At 41.4% G+C, this 18,920-nt stretch overlaps 1 protein-coding gene and 1 non-coding gene across 4 annotated transcripts in view; both read left to right on the forward strand.

The window, feature by feature from the left end:
* The window catches only part of Ccar1 (cell division cycle and apoptosis regulator 1), a 52,027-nt gene that overhangs the window by 25,552 nt on the left and 7,555 nt on the right, over positions 1–18,920 (forward strand). For 2 of the 3 annotated variants that reach the window (XM_052744857.1, XM_052744856.1), the window contains exons 11-19: positions 727–952; positions 1,480–1,593; positions 2,098–2,264; positions 3,000–3,210; positions 4,015–4,098; positions 8,736–8,921; positions 12,832–13,023; positions 15,075–15,314; positions 16,097–16,208. In XM_052744857.1, the coding sequence (XP_052600817.1) occupies positions 727–952; positions 1,480–1,593; positions 2,098–2,264; positions 3,000–3,210; positions 4,015–4,098; positions 8,736–8,921; positions 12,832–13,023; positions 15,075–15,314; positions 16,097–16,208 (1,532 nt within the window). The remainder of the gene's footprint in view (positions 1–726; positions 953–1,479; positions 1,594–2,097; positions 2,265–2,999; positions 3,211–4,014; positions 4,099–8,735; positions 8,922–12,831; positions 13,024–15,074; positions 15,315–16,096; positions 16,209–18,920) is intronic. The other variant, XM_052744858.1, reaches the window with a different exon arrangement.
* Positions 1,903–1,967, forward strand: LOC128115066 (small nucleolar RNA SNORD98). The gene has a single exon (XR_008219965.1). It is a non-coding gene; the product is annotated as a small nucleolar RNA SNORD98 (small nucleolar RNA).

Consider the following 18,920-nt stretch of genomic DNA (forward strand, 5'->3'; position numbering starts at 1 on the left):
ACACACACACACACACACACACACACACACACACACACACACACACACACATCTTTTTTAAAGGTTATTGTCAGTTATAAACAGCCAGAAACATATCGCCTTTTTGCATAGTAATCTGGTATAGATGCCTTTCATATTGAAGGGTATGTAGATGTGGGTAATCAGAACTGATGTGGATTTTGATTTCATATGAATTTGCTTTGAACTCACAGACTTCTGCCTTCCTTTGCCTCTGAAGTGCTAGGATTAAAGGTGTGTACCGTTACACCTGACTCATGTGAATTTTTCATGAATTTAGTATGTTCGATCTAGGCACTTACTATACAGTGAAAATTGTATTTTTCTACTTATCTTAGAAGTGACTGAAAGGCATTCAAATATTAACTTGGTGCCTCTCATCACTTCTTTTACACTTATGTATGAACTATAATTATTTTCAGGTATGCATACTTCCAAACTGAGGGAGAACTCCTTTTGTTCAGATGTTCTTTGGAATTGGGGTTGTAGTTATTTTAAAGGTTTTTCTCTAAGGAATTATAAGCTACACTCAAGAAATAGAGAAGTAGAAGTAACGTTTAGATATCATTCATTCAGCAGGGTACTTATGCAGATTTGAATCTGTCCATTTTTACTCTGTCATACTTTATGTAGCTTCAGAAATAAGTGAATATATGTATCACCTTCTGTTTTAAGGCTGTTTATTCACTATTTATATCTATTTTTCAGTTCCAGTTGTGACATGATGGAACTAAGGCGCCGTTATCAGAATTTATATATTCCTAGTGACTTTTTTGATGCTCAATTTACATGGGTGGATGCTTTCCCTCTGTCAAGACCATTTCAACTGGGGAATTACTGCAATTTTTATGTGATGCACAGAGAAGTAGAGTCCTTAGAAAAAAATATGGCTGTTCTTGATCCACCTGATGCTGACCACTTGTACAGTGCAAAGGTTTGTATTCCATTGGGATGCACTTTTTGAAACTCAGAGCTTTTGGAGTTATCCTTTAGAAACTGGTTGTTAGTAGAGGACCCAAATCCCTGCCTGATTTTGTCTTAGCTATTTAAAAATGTTATTTTAACCACTGTCTTAATTCTTACGTTATAAAACAATGGCTATTGTTTTTGTCATTTTAAACTTCAAAAATGTGAGCCAGTTGATCTTGAGCACCCTATGACTTCCTATAGACCTGGGTAAAACTTAATGTTGGATAAATGTGCTAAAGACTGGCCTTCAGGGGAGCTTTTGGTAGATTGCTTAGTCAGTTAGCTTCTGTTTTAAAAGGTTGATCTGAAAAATCCCTTCTTGAAAATGTAAGGTTGATAAGGCATCTAATGCCTTTTTTTTTTTTTTTTGGTAGCATTTTACATTCCAGTTTTAGGGAAAAAAAATCTAATTCGTAGTTAATTCGTAGTACTTCTCATTCTTTTTACATTACTTTAGACTTTTGACAGGATTGAATTATTTGACTATAATAGGTGATGCTGATGGCTAGCCCTAGCATGGAGGATCTGTATCATAAGTCATGTGCTCTTGCTGAAGACCCACAAGAACTCCGTGATGGATTTCAGCATCCTGCTAGACTTGTTAAGGTAAAATGAACTAGTTGTTTTGATTTTAGTTGTATATTCCTTTATCTTAGTTCTTATTTTGTTTACACAAAATTGAAAACAAGCACATTTTAAATCTTGTTATTTTATAATAATCTACTTCAGTATACTTACAGATAATTTTCTTGTTTTGCATGTGGCTGTATATCATTTGTGTCTTTCTCCTTCAACTGTGAATGTAATGTTTTATACTTGTAGCCTAGTAAAATCTCTTGGATGCTCTTAAAGTTTGTGTTGAAACATAGCTTGTTTCTTTGAAAGAACTCTTATCTGATGAAATATTTAGAGGATGAGTTATGATGTGTAAATCCTATTCCATTGCTGAAATGCAGTGTGGAACATGATGAACTGAACTCTTCCTTGACTGACAGATACCAGAGGTAGTAAAAATGCTATTGGGAAGGTTTGTACCTTTCCTTTCTGAGTGTCTGTTTGTAATTTGATGGGCTATGTTATATATGTAAATGATTCTTTGTTTTGAATTAGTTTCTAGTGGGCATGAAAGGCAAGGATGAAGCCATGGCCATTGGAGGCCACTGGTCTCCTTCGTTGGATGGACCAAACCCCGAAAAAGACCCCTCTGTGTTGATTAAGACTGCCATTCGTTGTTGTAAGGCTCTGACAGGCATTGATCTAAGTGTCTGCACACAATGGTAAGTACCAATTCATTTCTTGATTGATTAGGAATGCTTTTCTAATAGTTTATGTAGCTGTTCTTGTCAATCAGCCTTTCCCCTTTCCTTATTTTATCAACACTGGTCGTGCAGGTAATCTCAAAGGAAAATCCCCCTTTGTAGCAAAAGCTTATTTGGTGCCAAAAATGTTTTGGGAAGGGGCATTAAGAACTAATCAAAATACACCGAAAATCTAAATGTTTCATTATGCTGTACTTTGGAAATTGGTTGAATGTTGAAAAATACTTTTCATTTCATGTATAGCTGGAGAAGATCGTCCAGAGAGAACTTCATTTCATTATGATTCCTTTGTTATAAAGTGATGTAGTTGCTGATTATTTTTGTTCAGCCATATTTTCTCTTGAGGCTTATTTGTCTTGTGTATTGTAGTGTATTTCTTACAATTTAATTGAGAATATTCTTTTTTTAGCACATGAAATCTGAACAGCTTTCCAGCTTCTTCAGGTATTTTCTAAAGTATGGGTAGCTCTGTAAGCACACCAGCAATGTTTGTGGAAATGTATTCTTTTAACCAATAAACTATGACACAAATGTACCAAAAGAGGAACTATGGCTTCTATAATTTTTTTTTTCTTTAGACCAACCTCAAGTTCTTGCAGCAAAATTTCTTTACTTGATGTGCTACAAGTGAACTAGGGTCTTTAAAATGTATTGTAGAATTTTTTTTCCAACATGCTTCTTCCCTTGCAACAGGTACCGTTTTGCAGAGATTCGCTACCATCGCCCTGAGGAGACCCACAAGGGGCGTACAGTTCCAGCTCATGTGGAGACAGTGGTTTTATTTTTCCCGGATGTTTGGCATTGCCTTCCCACCCGCTCAGAGTGGGAAACCCTCTCCCGAGGATACAAGCAGCAGCTGGTCGAGAAGCTTCAGGGTGAACGCAAGAAGGCTGATGGAGAACAGGCACTGAACGCTAATCCCTTTTCTATTTCCGCTTCTCACAGGCACAGGAACACAGGCACAAATGCACACCACACACTACATAACAGACACACATGGAGGAACATAACTGGTAACAGCGACTGGTAGTCCAGCTTTCAGCAGGGTAGTTGTATTTGCTCTTCTCATAAACCTGTCTGCTCTGCCAACTGAAATTTACGAGTGCTGAGACCTCAGAGAAAAAGCTGTGCTTATATTGCACAGAACTTTGTTTTTATCATAGGTCTATTTGCTGGAATCTGGGACCAGTTGTTGAGCAAGGTTCAGTATTCAGCCATTTTAAACATTTTGCCATTTTCTCAAATTTTAAAAAATTTTCTCTTTCACGGTCATCAGTTCTAGTCATGGATATTTGAAATTGGACAACCACAAGTCTGAGAGATTTGAAATTTCAGGCTTTGTGGCAACGTCTTGGGTGCATTTCAAAGGTCTGACTAAATCAGTCTTTGGGTGGCTTGAAAATTGGGGCAAGATCACACACTGTGTGGTTAGTGGAGACCGGCAGTGTCTGTGTATCCCTGATATCCTTTGTGTTGTAATTTATCACCCTTTTGTGTTTCACAGATCTGGCTTTGATTGGCTGATGTCTTTGTGATCAGTTAAAAGTGGTAGAATGTGTGTATGTGGACTTGCCTAAAGAATAACTTTAGGAGAAGACAATCTGAAACACTGTGACCTTGCACAGATCAGCAACAGACTTTTAAAGAATAAATGACTGACATTGGAAGATTTCAGAATAGTAATTTTGTTCTCAACTTTATATGTTAGGATGAAGAAGAGAAGGATGATGGTGAAGTTAAAGAAATTTCCACTCCTACCCATTGGTCCAAACTTGATCCAAAGGCAATGAAGGTAACGGAAAATGTATGCATATTATGTAGCACACACAATAGCACAAAGTGAGAATATTTTAAAATTTTAAATTTCAGAACAGAAATTAGTCAATTTGTTGAGACTGAGAGAATTGTTTCAAGTAGGAAATAGTCAACCTGGGTGTGGTGGCTCATATTCATTATCTCAGGATTTGGGAGGCAACAGCAGGAGGATTGCCATGCATTTCAGGAGAGTGAGTTCTAGGATAGCCTAGGCTATAGAGTGAGACCCTATCTTTAGAGGGTGTAGGGGGTGGGACATGATGGCACACATTCCTTTAGTTCCAGCAGAAACAGACAGATCTCTGAAGTTCCAAGACAGACAGGGCCACACAGGGAAACCTTGTCTCAAAAACTCAAAAATAAATAAGTAAATAATATAAAACGGTGTGGGGCATTCAAAATGAAGTGCTCTAATTTTCTATAACTATGATGTATTGTGCCTGTACATATATAAATTAAGAGGCTGTATGTATAGTTCAGATATATAGTATCTGCCAAGGCTTCCAGTATAATTATGTTGATAGCACTGGTTTCTGGTTTGGAAAGTGACCAGGATTGCAGGATTTTCGTGCCTAAATAACCTAAATTTAAGGGAGAATAGGAGAAGGAAAAGGTAAATCTGGCTAGGTGGTGGTTGTGCACACCTTTGATCCCAGCACTTGGCAGGAGCAGGTGGATCTGAGTAACAGCCCTGGTTGTCCTAGAACTCACTTTGTAGATCAGGTTGGCCTCAAACTCACAGAGATCCCGTCTTCCTCAGCCTCCTGAGTGCTGGGATTAAAGGTGTGGGCCACTACACCTGATGGTAAATTTGGTTTTTATAATCAACTTCAAAGTAAAATGTAGGTAAGTTTACCATTAAACTGGGAAAGAAAATAAGAACTTAAAAAAAATCTTTGATTAAGACAGCTGTGCTAGTGTTTATGTGCAGTAAATCTGGACTAGTAATCATGTGATTCTGCCTCTGTGGGCCTTTAATTTGATCAGACCAGATACTGATCATTACTTGCTGATTTGTGTGGCAGCTATATTTTTAAGACAGGGTCTCTCCATTGCCTGGGACTTGCTGTGTAGACCAGGCTAGCCTCAAACTCAAATCTACCTGCCTTTGCCTTCTGAGTGCATGTTGGGACAGTTGGCCTCATTACTTGGATTTAACATTTGATACTCTTTTGGTTATATTTTGTTTTGTTGTTTTGTTTGTTTTAACATTTGGGGAGGTGGCATTAGCTTACCACAACACATGTGGAGAGGTCAAAGGACAACTTGTGGGAGCTGCCTTCTCCTTTTCTGTTACATGAGTTTCAAGGATCAAACTTGGATATCAGGTGCTTTGGCAAGTCACTCTACCTGTTGAACTGTCTTGCCAGGCATTTTGTAAAAATGGTTTCATTTATTTTTAGCATAGAGTCCCATGTGACCTAAGGTGTACTCGAGCTTGCTATATGGCTGAGGATGGTCTTGAACTTCTGATTCTACTGCTTCTACCTCCCAAGTACTGTGCTTATATAGGCGTGCCACCAACACCATGGCCACCAGCTTGTGTGTGTATGTACCAGGCATGTGTGTATATGCAACACATACGTGTGTACCTGCTACCTGGAAGTAGAATTGCAGATGGTTGAGCCGGGGGGTGGTGGCGGCGCAGGCCTTTAATCCCAGCACTCGGGAGGCTGAGGCAGGTGGATCTCTGTGAGTTTGAGGCCAGCCTGGTCTACAGAGCAAGGTCCAGGACAGGCTCTAAAGCTACAGAGAAACCCTGTCTTGAAAAACCAAAAAAAAAAAAAAAAAATTACAGATGGTTGTGAGTTGCCATGTGGGAACTGACCCTGGGTCCTCTGCCAGAACAGCAAATGCTCTTGACTACCAAGCCGACTCTCCAGTTGATCCTTGAGATGAGGTCTTACTATATTGCTCAGGCTATATTAAAACTTTTAGGCTCTAATGGACTTTCTATTTCCACCTCATGCATATTTGGGTCTATAGGCATGTATCATCATATTTAACTAAATGAATCTTTGATTTTGTTTTTTGTTCTCACTATGTAGCCCTGGCTGGCCTCAGAGTCAAGAGTTCTGCCTACCTCTGCCTCCAGAGTGCTAAGATTAATGATGCATATCATTGCACCTGACTTGAATCTATAAAGTTCTTTATTTTAAAATATGTGCCAGGCAGTAGTACTGCATGGGTTTAATGCCAGAACTGGGGATCACTTGAGTTTAAGGTCAGCATGGTCTACATAGTGAATTCCAGGCCACCCAGGACTATACAAAGAAACCCTGTCTTGAAAAACCAAAAAAAAAAAAAAAAAAAAAAAAAAAACCCACATAACTAAGCATAGGGGTATATGCATTTCCAGCACTTGGGTTGGGCCTAGAGAGTCCTAAGTTTGAAGCCAACCTAGTGTATATAGCTAGGCACTGTCTCAAAGAAAAAACAAAAACAAAACCAACTTGTATTTCTTTTGATTATTAATAACAAATACTTTCTTTTTTCAATTACACATAAAAAATTTACTCATGCCTATCCAATATAACCTAATAAAATTCATAGGCAGGTACCAATGAACTATCTCAGTGGATAGGAGCTTTTGTCACTGAAGCTCATGATTTAAATTTGACCCCCAGAACCTATGTGGTGGATAGTCCGCTCCCAGCAGTTGTCCTCTGACCACTGCTCAGACACAATAGCACACCCTCCCCTAAATAAATACATGTAATAAAATGTTTTCTCAATTTCTTTCCTTCTAGCTTCTTTCTTACTGGGTACAAGGTTTTTGATGATTGCTTGGTTGTAATGTGTTACATATAAAAAGTATATATTATCCTTTTTCACTTAGCATTAATTTTCCCAGTGTAATTTTTATTTGGCTTTGTTTTTCAAGACATAGTTTCTCTGTGTAGCCCTGGCTGTCTTGAAATTGCTCTATAGACCAGGCCTAGAAATCAGAGATCCACGTGTCATCCTCTCGAGTGCTGGCATTAAAGGCGCATGCCACCATGCCCAGCCCCAGTGTAATTATTTTTAAACATTATATTCTCTTCAGTATGGATTCTGTGTTTTGTTAAAATATTTATTATTATTATTATTATTATTATTATTATTATTATTATTATTATTATTATTATTTAATGTGCATTGGTGTTTTGCCTGCATGTATGTTTGTGGGAGGGTGTCAGATCTGGGAGTTACAGACAGTTGTGAGCTGCCATGTAGGTTCTGGGAATTGAACCTGGGTCCTCTGGAAGAGCAGTCAGTGCTCTTAACCGTTAAGCCATCTCTCCAGCCCTAAAATATTTATTTTTGCTGGGTAGTGGTGGCACACATCTTTAATCCCAGCATTCAGGAGGCAGAGGCAGGTGAATCTCTGAGTTCAAGGCCAGCCTGGTCTACAGAGTAAGTTTCAGAATAGCCAGGATTACAGAGGCTCTGTCTCAAAAAAAAAAAAAAAAATCAAAAACAAAACCAACATTTCTTTAAGATAGATTTTTCACAATATTGCCAAGCTTGGCCTCATGCTGGGATTCTTAGCTTGTGCCACCTCACCTGGCTTAAAATAGTTTTAAGCATCTTACAACTTGTTTGGGGGTTTCAAGAGTTGGCTAAATACTTAAGAGTGAGTATTGCCTTTGTAGAGGACTAGAGTTCAATTCCCAGCACTCACATAGGGCAGCCCACCACCACTTGTAACTCCAGCTCCAGGTTGATCTGATGCCTATGGGCACAAGCACTCATGTACACAGACATATGCACATACCTGTAATTAAAAGTAAAATAAAGCCGGCAGTGGTGGCATGTGCCTTTAATCCCAGCACTCAGGAGACAGGGGCAGGTGGATCTCTCTGAGTTTGAGGCCAACTTGGTCTACAAATTGAGTTCCAGGAAAGCCAGGGCTACACAGAAAAACTGTATTTTGAAAAAACAAAAACAAATCTTTAAAAAAAAAAAACATATTCGAGAGCTAGGTTTGATGATGTGTGTCTGTTATCCCAATACAGACAATGAAAATACATCCCAATACAGGGAGGTGAAAACAGGAAGATCTGGAATTCAGGGCCTGCCTCTGCTGCGTAAGCACTTTTGACCAGCCTGGGCTACATGAAACTGTCTCAGGAAAACAAAAGGGTCAGGGTGATGGCTCATTGGTAAACGTGCCGCTATGCAAGTCTTCATGAGTAAAGGTTGATTCCAGGAACACAGCTCAAACAGCTATGGTGGCATTCAGCCGGGAAGGTAGCAGAAATGATAGACCCTCCTCAGCATGGTGGAAGGCAGGACCTGCCTACTGGAAGGCTGTCCTCTGACCATCATCACAAGTGCCCCGGCCAGTGTGCCTTTGGGTACATACTCAAGAGCACATGTTTTAAATTATTTTCCAAAAATATTCTGTCATTTTGCATTTTCAAAAAGCACTGGATGGTCAGCATCTCTTCCACTAATTTTGGCCTTTTGAAACAGTGTCTCGCTGTATGTAGCCCTGGTCGCATTGCCTGAAACCTCCTATGTAGACCACACTAGTCTTGCATTTACAACTTTTAAGGATCAGACAAAAGAGAATTTGTTTTTTTTATATCATACTTTTTTCTTCTGTGTTTTTATGCCCCATGTATTTAGGTAAATGATCTCCGAAAAGAATTAGAAAGTCGAGCTCTTAGTTCCAAAGGACTAAAATCCCAGTTAATAGCTCGCTTGACAAAGCAGCTTAAAGTAGAAGAACAGAAAGAAGAGCAGAAGGAATTAGAGAAGTCTGAGAAGGAAGAGGAAGAGGAGGATGATAGGAAGTCTGAGGATGATAAAGAGGTATGTAGTCCACATTTGCGTACTGTACTGTTAATAATACTGTGTAGAGGGAACTCTTGGAACATGTGACAAGTTGTGTATGTATGTAGTTTTGAGTTATAATTTAAATACAGTAAATGCAGACTTTTCTTTTAAAAGACTTTCTTGCTGTGCTAGCTCAGGCTGGTCTGAACTGAGTACTCAGTACTCATGAGGTAGAAGATCTTAAGATTGAGACCAACCCGGGCCACGATGATTGCTTTCCTTATCAAAAGCGGTGGGTGGGAAGGCCTGGACGGATGGCTCAGGAGTTAAAAGCTTTTGCTGTGCTAGCAGAGGGCCTGGGTTCAGTTCCCAGCACCAACATGATGGTTCCCAATCATCCCTAACTAGTTCCAGGGGCTCCTGCTGCATCCTCGATGGCTTCAGTCTGTGGAGCCCTGGCTAGTGATGGCAAGGGAATGGAGAAAGGACAGGCACATAGAAATGAAGCTGCAATCACAGGGGGTTTCCTAACCAGTACCACTGCATCCCGGAACCTTACCTATCCTGTTTATTAAGTCTGGATATGAGATCTCGGTCGTTAGCCATCTTAGGCTGTAAACACCCAGGAGGAGCTAACTGCAGCTGCTCGTCTTTACACATACTGATCTGCTCCATAAACGCTCATACAGACTCCAAGTCGAACTTTGCCACTCCTCTTAAGCTTGGCTCATGAGTAACAGCTTGTCCAATTTACCATGGGACAGTTGGTCTCAGAGTCCTTGGCAAGCCTTGCTCATGTCAGAATACACATTAAGTCAGCCCTTCCGCTACTCCCTATGGGATCTACTGCCCTCTTCTGACCTCAGAGGGCACTAGGCATGTAGTTAACATAGGTAGGAATAGACCAAACACTTGTACACATAAAGAAAAAAGAAAAAAGAAGAAAGAATATAGAGCACAAAAGTCATAAAGTAGCTTGCCAGAATTTTTGTTTTAAAAGGTCATGTAGTTGATGAATTTCAAAAGAAATGTAGATGCTGTCTTAGAGTAAAGGAGTTTAGTGAGACATGACAAACCAACAATTTTTTTTTTTTTTTGGTTGAGAGGGTGTCACTGAATAGTTCAGACCGGCCTAGAACTCACTGTTTAGCCCTGCTGGCCTAGAACTCACTGGGAAGCCCTCCTGGCCTAGATCCTGTGACTTTGCCTTTGCTTCTTGAGAACTGAGGTTACAGACATGTGCCTGGCTCAGAAATCAGTGTCTTCAAGTTTGAGGACCTTGGAGTGTAGCTCTATGGAAACGCACTAGTCTAATGTGCATTTGAGTTGGATCCCCATCACTGGGGAGAGAAGAGAGTTCTGGGGTAGTTGGGAAATGTGCCCATCGAAATGGAGATGACAGTAGATACACTGAAGGATGAGCCAGTGATTCAGGTAGTACAACAAGGACCTGAGTTTGGATCCTGGCGCCCTGCAGAAAGCCAGGCCTGGTAGGACGTGTACCTGTAACGGCGGAGCCACCTTGAGTAGTGCATCCAGGAGGCTCTCCTAAGCTCGCTGGAAAGGGAGGAGGAAGATTCATGTCATTTTCTTGTCATAGTTGTTGTTAGTAGGTGTCTTCAGCCTTAAGCCTAGGAGAGGCACACTAGGTAAGTGTAGGTCAAATTCACTCTGTATTCTACTTTTAGGTTTAACTTCTCAGATGATCATCATTTCTTTAGACAGAGCTGAGTGGAAACTGACCCCAATGATAAGGAGAGCAGAGGGTACAGGCATAGTGAAGGCAGAGATACCAGGCTTTCCCGTCCTCTCCAGACAGCTGCAAAACTAGTCAGTGTTGTTAGTAAAGTGGCCTTGAAGTCTTTTTTTTTCCTCCTTAAGGTTTATCTATTTTATTTATATTTGCATGAATATTTTTTCAACATGTATGTGCACCACATGCTTGGTGCCCACAGAAGTCAGAAAAGGACGCTGGGTCTCCTAGAACTGAAATTATGAATGGCTGTGAGCCCCCATGTGAGTGGTTGGGAAAACAAATCTGGGGCCTTTTCAAGGTACATGCTCTTAACCACTGAGCCCTCTTTCCAGCCCAAGGTCTTTTTTTTTTTTTTAATTTTTATTATTAGCATGTGTGTGTAAGTCAAGAATTTCACAACTTGGTTCTCTTTCACCTTGGGTTAAGGGGTGAGAGGTGGGCAGGGGATACTTACTTGGGTGTTTAGGCTTTCATAGCAAGTACTATTCCCCATGGTCCTTTCACTGACTTTTGAAGTCTTTGAAAAGTAATGTAGATTGAGCCTGGTTGTGGTGGCGCACACCTGTAATCCCAGCACTCGGGAGGCAGAGGCAGGTGGATCTCCGAGTTCGAGGCCAGCTTGATCTACAGAGAGAGTTCCAGGACAGCCAGGGTTACACAGAGAAACAAAACAAAAAGAATGACATAAATGGAGGCGGTGGCACAGAACTTTAATCCCAGGAAGCAGAGGCAGGTGGATCTCTGTGAATTCCAAGGCCAACCTACTCTACATAGTGAGTTCCAGAACAGCCAGAGCTATATAGTGAGACCCTGTCTCAAATAAACAAAAGAATTCATTTGTATTTATTTATTTATTCTGTGTGGGATTGAACATGCCACTGGACTTGCCCAGGGGTCACAGGATAATTGCTGGAGTTGGTTTTCTTCTTCTACCCTGTGGGTCTGGGGGTCAAACTTAGGTCATCAGTTGTTGGCAGCAAGGTCCTTTACTCCCCCCCCCCCCCATCCCCTGTTTTAATTGACTTTTTGGGAGAAGGTACTACTGATGTGACTCTGGCTGGCCTGGAATTCTCTATGTAAACCAGCCTGTCCTTATGATCCTCTTCCTGTCTCTCTGACTCTTCATGTGCTATAATCACAAACATGTGTTAGCATAGTTCCTTAGTGGTTTCTTGTTTGTTTGGTTTTTGAGACAGGGTCTCTGTGTAGCCCTGGTTGTCCTAGAACTAACTCTGAATGTAGACCAGGGTGGCCTTGAAGTCAGGGATTCATCTGCCTCTGCCTCCTGGGTTCTGAGATTAAAGGTATGCTCCACCATGTCCACCAGCTTTGCTTTTTTCTTTTAATAACTCAGCTAAAAACAAGTCAGTTCTTCCTCAGAAACATCAAGTGAGAGAGATTGGTTATGAAGGGAACCAGCCTCTGCTCTGGCAGACTATCTGCTAGGCCTGATGATTCTGGGAACTTCTTGAGGACATTTCTTGTGACAACAGGAAATTTACTATGTTCCTAGGCAGTTTGTGGAGTTTGTGGTTTCTTGTTTTATTCCGTGGGTTATAAATATCTTTTGGGTGATGATACTGTTCCAGAGCTGGCCAGGGCTTGAGTCCTTCAGCTTATGTCGCTACTTTATAGCAGGATAGGGTGTGTACTGTCCATATCCTAGCTCAGGAACAGACTGTTTCCTCAGGAAGGCTTGATATCCTTTAGCAAAGTTATTTTTAAAAGCCAGATATATTCACTGACACTTCTGCTAAGCTTGACAACAGCAGTTCAATCTCTAGAACTCATAGTGGAAGGAGAGAAATAATTACCTGTCCGCTGACCTCCACACATGTGCTCCTGCCCCCTTAAATAAACCAGTGTAACCAAAGAAATTGAAGAAAGAGTCAAGAGCCGTAAAAGGTTCTGTCTCTGGTTTTTAACCATTATTATCATATATTACCGCTGTAAGAAGTCAGAAGATTTTGATCTTTGTTTTTTGAAACAAGAACTCACTCTGTAGTGGAAGCTAGCCTGATACTCACTCACTTGGGGTCATCCTTCTGTCTCTGCCACCAAGTGTTGGGATTGCGGTCATGAACCACCACACCCAGCTCCTTTATTTTATTTTATAACTAGAGTATGTTTCAATACACATGCAGTTTGTACATGGAAGCTTCATCATGATTTAAAATTTCCCATGTCCAGGAAGAAGAGAGAAAGCGACAAGAGGAAATGGAACGGCAGCGTCAAGAAAGAAGGTACATTTTGCCCGATGAACCAGCCATCATTGTCCATCCAAACTGGGCTGCAAAAAGTGGCAAGTTTGATTGCAGCATCATGTCTTTGAGTGTCCTTTTGGATTACAGATTGGAAGATAACAAAGAGCATTCGTTTGAGGTAATGTTAAAGTTGGAATTATCCAGATGATGCCCACAGTTGTGACTGACTCTTCAATGTATTTCTTGAATCCTTGAGTGTTATCTTTGATTGTTCCCATTGTTTGTGATGACAAAGTCAGATTTATCCTCCAAGGTCTCTTAAAGACTAACTTTAGCTGTCCCAGTCCTTTGCTGTGATTTTGTCTTTTTTTTTTTTTTTTTTTTTTCTGTAAATTAACAAGTAGATGTAAGTTATTCTTTGTTTTTCTTTTTTCTTTTTTTTTTTTTTTTTGAGACTGTTTCTAGTAGCCCTAGCTGATCTTGCAGTAGCTCTGTAGCCCAGACTCTGTCTTCTGTGCTGCAGTCACAGGCCTGTGCTCCTGTGACTGTCCTATGGCCATTCCTGAGAGGTGTCAGGAGATTCACACCTAGTTGTCTTTTGTGTTGCATTGTTTCTTTGTGTGGTTGTTTTGTCACTGTGTATGTCTGTGCTTGACATGTGTGTCTGACGCCTGTAGAGGCCAGAAGAGGGGGTCAGGTCCCCTGGATCTGGAGTTCCAGATGTTTACAAACCTCCATGTGGGTCCTGGGGATCAAACTGAGCCATCTCTCCAGCCCCTGGTTATCTTTCTTGAGGATGATCTAATGTTTTATTGTTTCCTTTAAAATTAAAATATCATTTAATGGATTTGAAAATTTTGTGACTGCTTGGATTGTAAGAGAAAATAAGTGGTATTATCTTTCAACTTGAGTTTGTGTTCTGTCTTGTCTGTCTCTCATCTCTCTCTCTCAACAGGGTCTTACTACATAGTTCTGTCTGGCCAGGAACTCGCAGAGATCCACTTGCCTCCCAGGCGTGCGCCACCATGCCCAGCTCCTCTCTATTGGTATTGAACTCAGGGGCTCATGTATGCTATGCAAACCTCTACCACTGAGCTACCTCTCCAGCCTGTTTTTACTGTTAGTAGTCTTGCTGAGTCTCCAGGCTGGCCTTCAGTTCAATCTGTAGTCTAGTCAGGCCTTCAACTTACGATTCTTCTGCTTCAGTATTCTTAGGGCCTGCAATTACATCAATGCATCACCAAGCAAAATGATATTTACATTCTGTTTTCTGTATGTTTGTTCTGCTTATATGGCTCTGGTTTTTTGTTTGTTTGTTTGTTGTGAGATGGTATCTCACGCAACCCAGTCTAGTCTCAAACATGCTATATGGCTCAGACTGGACTTGAAGGACTCCTGATCCTCCTCTTTTCTACCTTTGATATATGGGATCACAGGTATGCAGCACTATACCCAGCTCTAGTTTTTTGAGTCGGAGTCTCATATGACCAAGGATAATGGTGGACTGTTGATCTTCCAGCCTCACCTCCCAAATGCTGAGTTAACAGGAGCATACTACCATGCCTAGCAGTACATCTTTTACACACAGCATCATAACATGAGCTTGTAATGCCAGCATTTAGCAGTCTGAAACATGAGGAACATGAGTTCAAAGCCAGCCTGGGTACCATAGAAAGATCTTGTCTTTAAAAATATTTTTTGGGTGGTGGTGGTGCACACCTTTAATCCCAGCACTTGGGAGGCAGAGGCAGGTGGATCTCTGTGAGTTCAAGGCCAGCCTGGTCTACAGAATGAATTCTAGGACAGCCAAGGCTACACAGAGAAACCTTGTCTAGAAAATTTTTTTTAAAAATGTTGTTCTTTGAAGGTATTTATTTATTTATATACAGGGTCTCACTGTATGGCGGTGGCTGGCCTGGAACTCATTAATAGATCAGAGTGGCCTGGAAGTCACCGAGTTTTGCCTGCCTCTGCCTCCTAAGGGCTGGGATTAAAGGCGTACACCACCACACCTAGTTCTTTTGAGGATTTCATAGTCTTCACATCATTCACATCCATTTTATAGTGCTTGATTTCTTCTTTATCTCCCTCATAAAATATTAGCAGCTCTCCTATAGGTATAGATAATATGTGTGGCAAGATAGTGCATGATATATGACTAACTGTTGTATTTATCTATTTAGTGTTTGTATTGAATCTGTCTAGATTAATGTTGGTGTCTGTTTATAGGTTTCATTGTTTGCAGAACTTTTCAATGAAATGCTTCAAAGAGATTTTGGAGTCAGAATATACAAATCATTACTCTCTCTTCCTGAGAAAGAGGACAAGAAAGAAAAGGAGAAGAAAAGCAAGAAAGACGAGAGAAAAGATAAAAAAGAAGAAAGAGATGATGATACTGATGATCCAAAACCAAAACGGAGAAAGTCAGGCGACGATAAAGACAAAAAAGAAGAAAGAGATGAGAGGAAGGTCTGTAATTTCCAGGATAGGCAACAGAACTTAGAAATGTGCACTTCCAACCTCTAGACGGGACAAAAGCCAAACTGAAAGTATTGGATATTGTGTTTTTTGTATTTGAGACAGGTCACATGAGAGTGTCTCAAACAACTAGAGCTTGTGTAATCCTGTATATCAAAGGTGGAAGAGGAGAGTCAGGATTTCAAGTCCAGCCTGAGCCACATAGCAAAGCCTAATTAAATATCCATAGCTAATTTTCTGCTTTCTTTTCCTCCTTCCCTCTCTTCCTTTTCTTTCTTTTTATTTTAATGTATATGTTTTGCCTGTATGTGTATCTATGCTCCGTGTGTGTGTGTGTGTGTGTGTGTGTGTGTGTGTGTGTGTGTGTGTGTGTGTGCATGGTGACCGTGGAAGTCAGAAGAGAGCGTGGCTCCCCTGAGATTGAAGTTAAGTTACAGATGGTTGTGAGCTGCCATGTGGGTGCTGGGCAGGTTCCCTGGAAGCGCGGTTCACTGCTCTGTATGTCTGAGGCAACTCTAGCCCTTCCTTCTTCCTTTTTTTCTGTTTCTCTGTCCTTTGTCTTTCTTGCTGTGAGTGGGGACCTCCTCATTCTCCTGCCTTCACCTTCCAAGTGCTCAGATTGTGGACATGCCCACCATGCCATCCCTGAATAGGTTATGATGTTGCAAGAAATCTGTGATTGGACTTGTTACAAGTACATCCATTTAATGACTTAGGTTTGCTTGTCTGTCTTGTCATCATATTGGTTAATTTCAAGGCATCTTAAATTACAGAAAGAAGAAAAAAGGAAAGAGGATTCTAAAGATGACGATGAAACAGAAGAAGATAATAATCAGGATGAGTATGACCCAATGGAGGCGGAAGACGCTGAGGATGAGGAAGACGGTACGCAGTAGGTGACCTCAGAGCTGGAGGATGGACCAGATAGGTTGTGCTTTCCCAGTCTTTGGGAGACTGTCTCACTGTGTAACTGACACTGGCCTGTGTACCAGGGTGGCTTTGGGTGACACCTTGTCACCTCACTGTCCCAAGTGAGAGCTGTGACTACAAGCTCATCCTGCCACATCTGGCTGTTGATTTTCATTTATGATTGAACACTTGATGGTGGAGGTCATGTTTTGTTCGTCAGTGCTTGTGGCATGGTAGTTTTAGAACATTTGCTGTGGCTCCTACGGAAGTCAGGACGGCTTCAGGAGCCGGTGCTCTCCTTTCTTTACGTGCGATCTGGGCCTTGAACTCAGGTTGTCGTGCTTGCAAAGCCAGTGCTTTACCCACTGAAGCATCTTGCTGGCCCTTGCTCCTCAGCACTGGGAGGTCTTGAACCTGTCACGTAGTGCTCTTCTGTCAGGAGCCTGGCACTGACGGTTTCCTCTGCCATGCTCCTTACATCCGCAAACCTGAATCACTGAGGCCTGTCTGTCCTGATGCCAGCCTTACGTAAAATTGCTTCGTAGACGTTACAGAGTGGTCTGCAATGTAGCATCATTTTCCTATGTCTTCCTCCGCATTTATATATTAGTACTTAAAAAGTATTTTCAAACTTAATTATTTTATGTGTGTGAATGTTTTGCCTGTATGTGTGTCTGAACCTCATGCATACCTGGGGCCTCTGGGAGTCAGAAGAGGGTGTTGGATCTCCTGTACCTGGAGTTACAGACAGGTGTGAGTCACCATGCAGGTGCTGGGAATTGAACTGGGTCCTCTGCAAAAGCAATAAGTGCTTTTAAAAAATTCTGACCCATTTCTTCAGCCCCAGAAATGATAGTTTTAACAAATATTCAGTGTTTGAAGTGGTGATTGATCTTATTAGTAATCATAAGGGTAGATAACAAGGTATGTTTTAATTCATTAAGTTGATCAAAATTGTCCAGCCCTGGTATAGCAGATCTTTAATCCCAGCTGTTACAGAGGATTAAGGCAGGATAAATTCAAAGCCTTCTTGGACAAGGTAATAAAAGCCTATCTCAGAATTGGTCGTTTGCCAGGCATGGGAAAAGGTTCCATTTAATCCCCAGAACTAGAAAAAGGGATTTTTTTGGGGCGGGGGTCAAAAATTAAGATGTTCTTTTGTGTTATGTTACTAGGGGTCAAACCTGAGGCCTTACATATAATAAATAGGCAAACATTCTACCACTGAGTTATATTCCCAACCAGAAAAGTAAGATTTTCATTTTAAAGGTACCAGTTTTTTGTTTAGTTTTGTTTTTTCCTTCGGAGCTGAGGACCGAACCCAGGGCCTTGTGCTTGCTAGGCAAGTGCTCTACCACTGAGCTAAATCTCCGCCCCTAAAGGTACCAGCTTTTAGAAGATTTATGTGCCTGTTATCTCAGCACTTTGAAGGCAGTGGCAGAATTGCTGTGAATTAAATGCTAACCTGTGCTACATAATGAGACTATCTAAATTTTTAAAACATATTGTAAAATGCCACCACACCTAGCTTGTCTTCACCTTTTGTATTACATCGTGGGTTTGTGTGCCCGTGTTTCAGTGGGAGGACAACTTGCAGAAGTCCCTTTCCCCATGTAACAGCTCTGTCTGGTGCGGTTGGTGGCAGGTCCCTCTGCCTGCTGAACAAGCGCTCTGGCTTCCTAGGACTTTTGTGTACTCTGTGAGCTTCTGATGTGTGCGTACAGGAGCAAGCCTGGTGATCAGAGGACAACCCTGGGCTCTGGCCTTTGCCTTTTACCAGGGTCGAGACAGTCTTTAGTTGCCACTGCATACACTGAGCTAACTGGCCAGGAGCTGTCGGGGATTCTCCTGTCCCCACCTTCACCTTACAAGAGCAACCATGGGATTGTAGACTCAAGCCATGGCGTCTGGCTTTATCTGGTCCCGGGGACCAACTCGGGTTCTTGTGCTTGTTAAGCAAATGCTTTGCTCACTGAGCTTTCTCTCCACTAATCACGTAGTGGTGCACACCTTGGAATCTCAGCACTAGGGAGACTGAGACGGGGAGTGGGGAAGGGTGGAGCTAGTTTGAGGCTAGTTTGTGTTATAGAACATCAACGGTTCAAAGAAGCAAGGGGGAAGTGTTAGGTTTTGCATGTATTTATAGATGGACTGAGAAGATGGCTCAGTTGCTAACGTGTTTGCTGGGCAAGCATGAGGCCATGAGTCTGACTCCCTGAGTACTCACATGGCATTGTACTAGTAGCCCTGGGGAGGGTGACGACAGCTGGATGCCTGGAGCTCATTACCAGCCTAGTCAAACCAGCGAGAGACACTGTCTCAGAAAGATGGAGAACAGTCCAGACGCCTCACATGAGCCTCTGGCCTCCACATGCACAGGACACGTGTGCACACACAAGCTCCTACACAGAGAAATCAGCAGTTTGATTCAATAAAGCATTCTTTCCCTTTCCTCCAATTTTTGTAAAGTTTCATTTTATTTGTTTGAGTATTTTGTTTACATGTATGGCTGTGTATTGTAAGTATCTTGTAACTAAAGTTATGGCAGTTATGAACTACCATATGGAAATTTATGTTTCCTATTGGTTTTGTTTTGTTTTGTTTTTTCTTTTGAGACAGTTTCTCTGTGTAGCCCTAGCTGTCTTGGAACTCTTCTTTGTAGAACAGGCTGGCCTCGAACTCACAGAG

Source organism: Peromyscus californicus, unplaced genomic scaffold (genome assembly GCF_007827085.1).
Source record: "Peromyscus californicus insignis strain IS unplaced genomic scaffold, ASM782708v3 Scaffold_19__1_contigs__length_69161282, whole genome shotgun sequence".
Taxonomy (NCBI): Eukaryota; Metazoa; Chordata; class Mammalia; order Rodentia; family Cricetidae; genus Peromyscus; species Peromyscus californicus.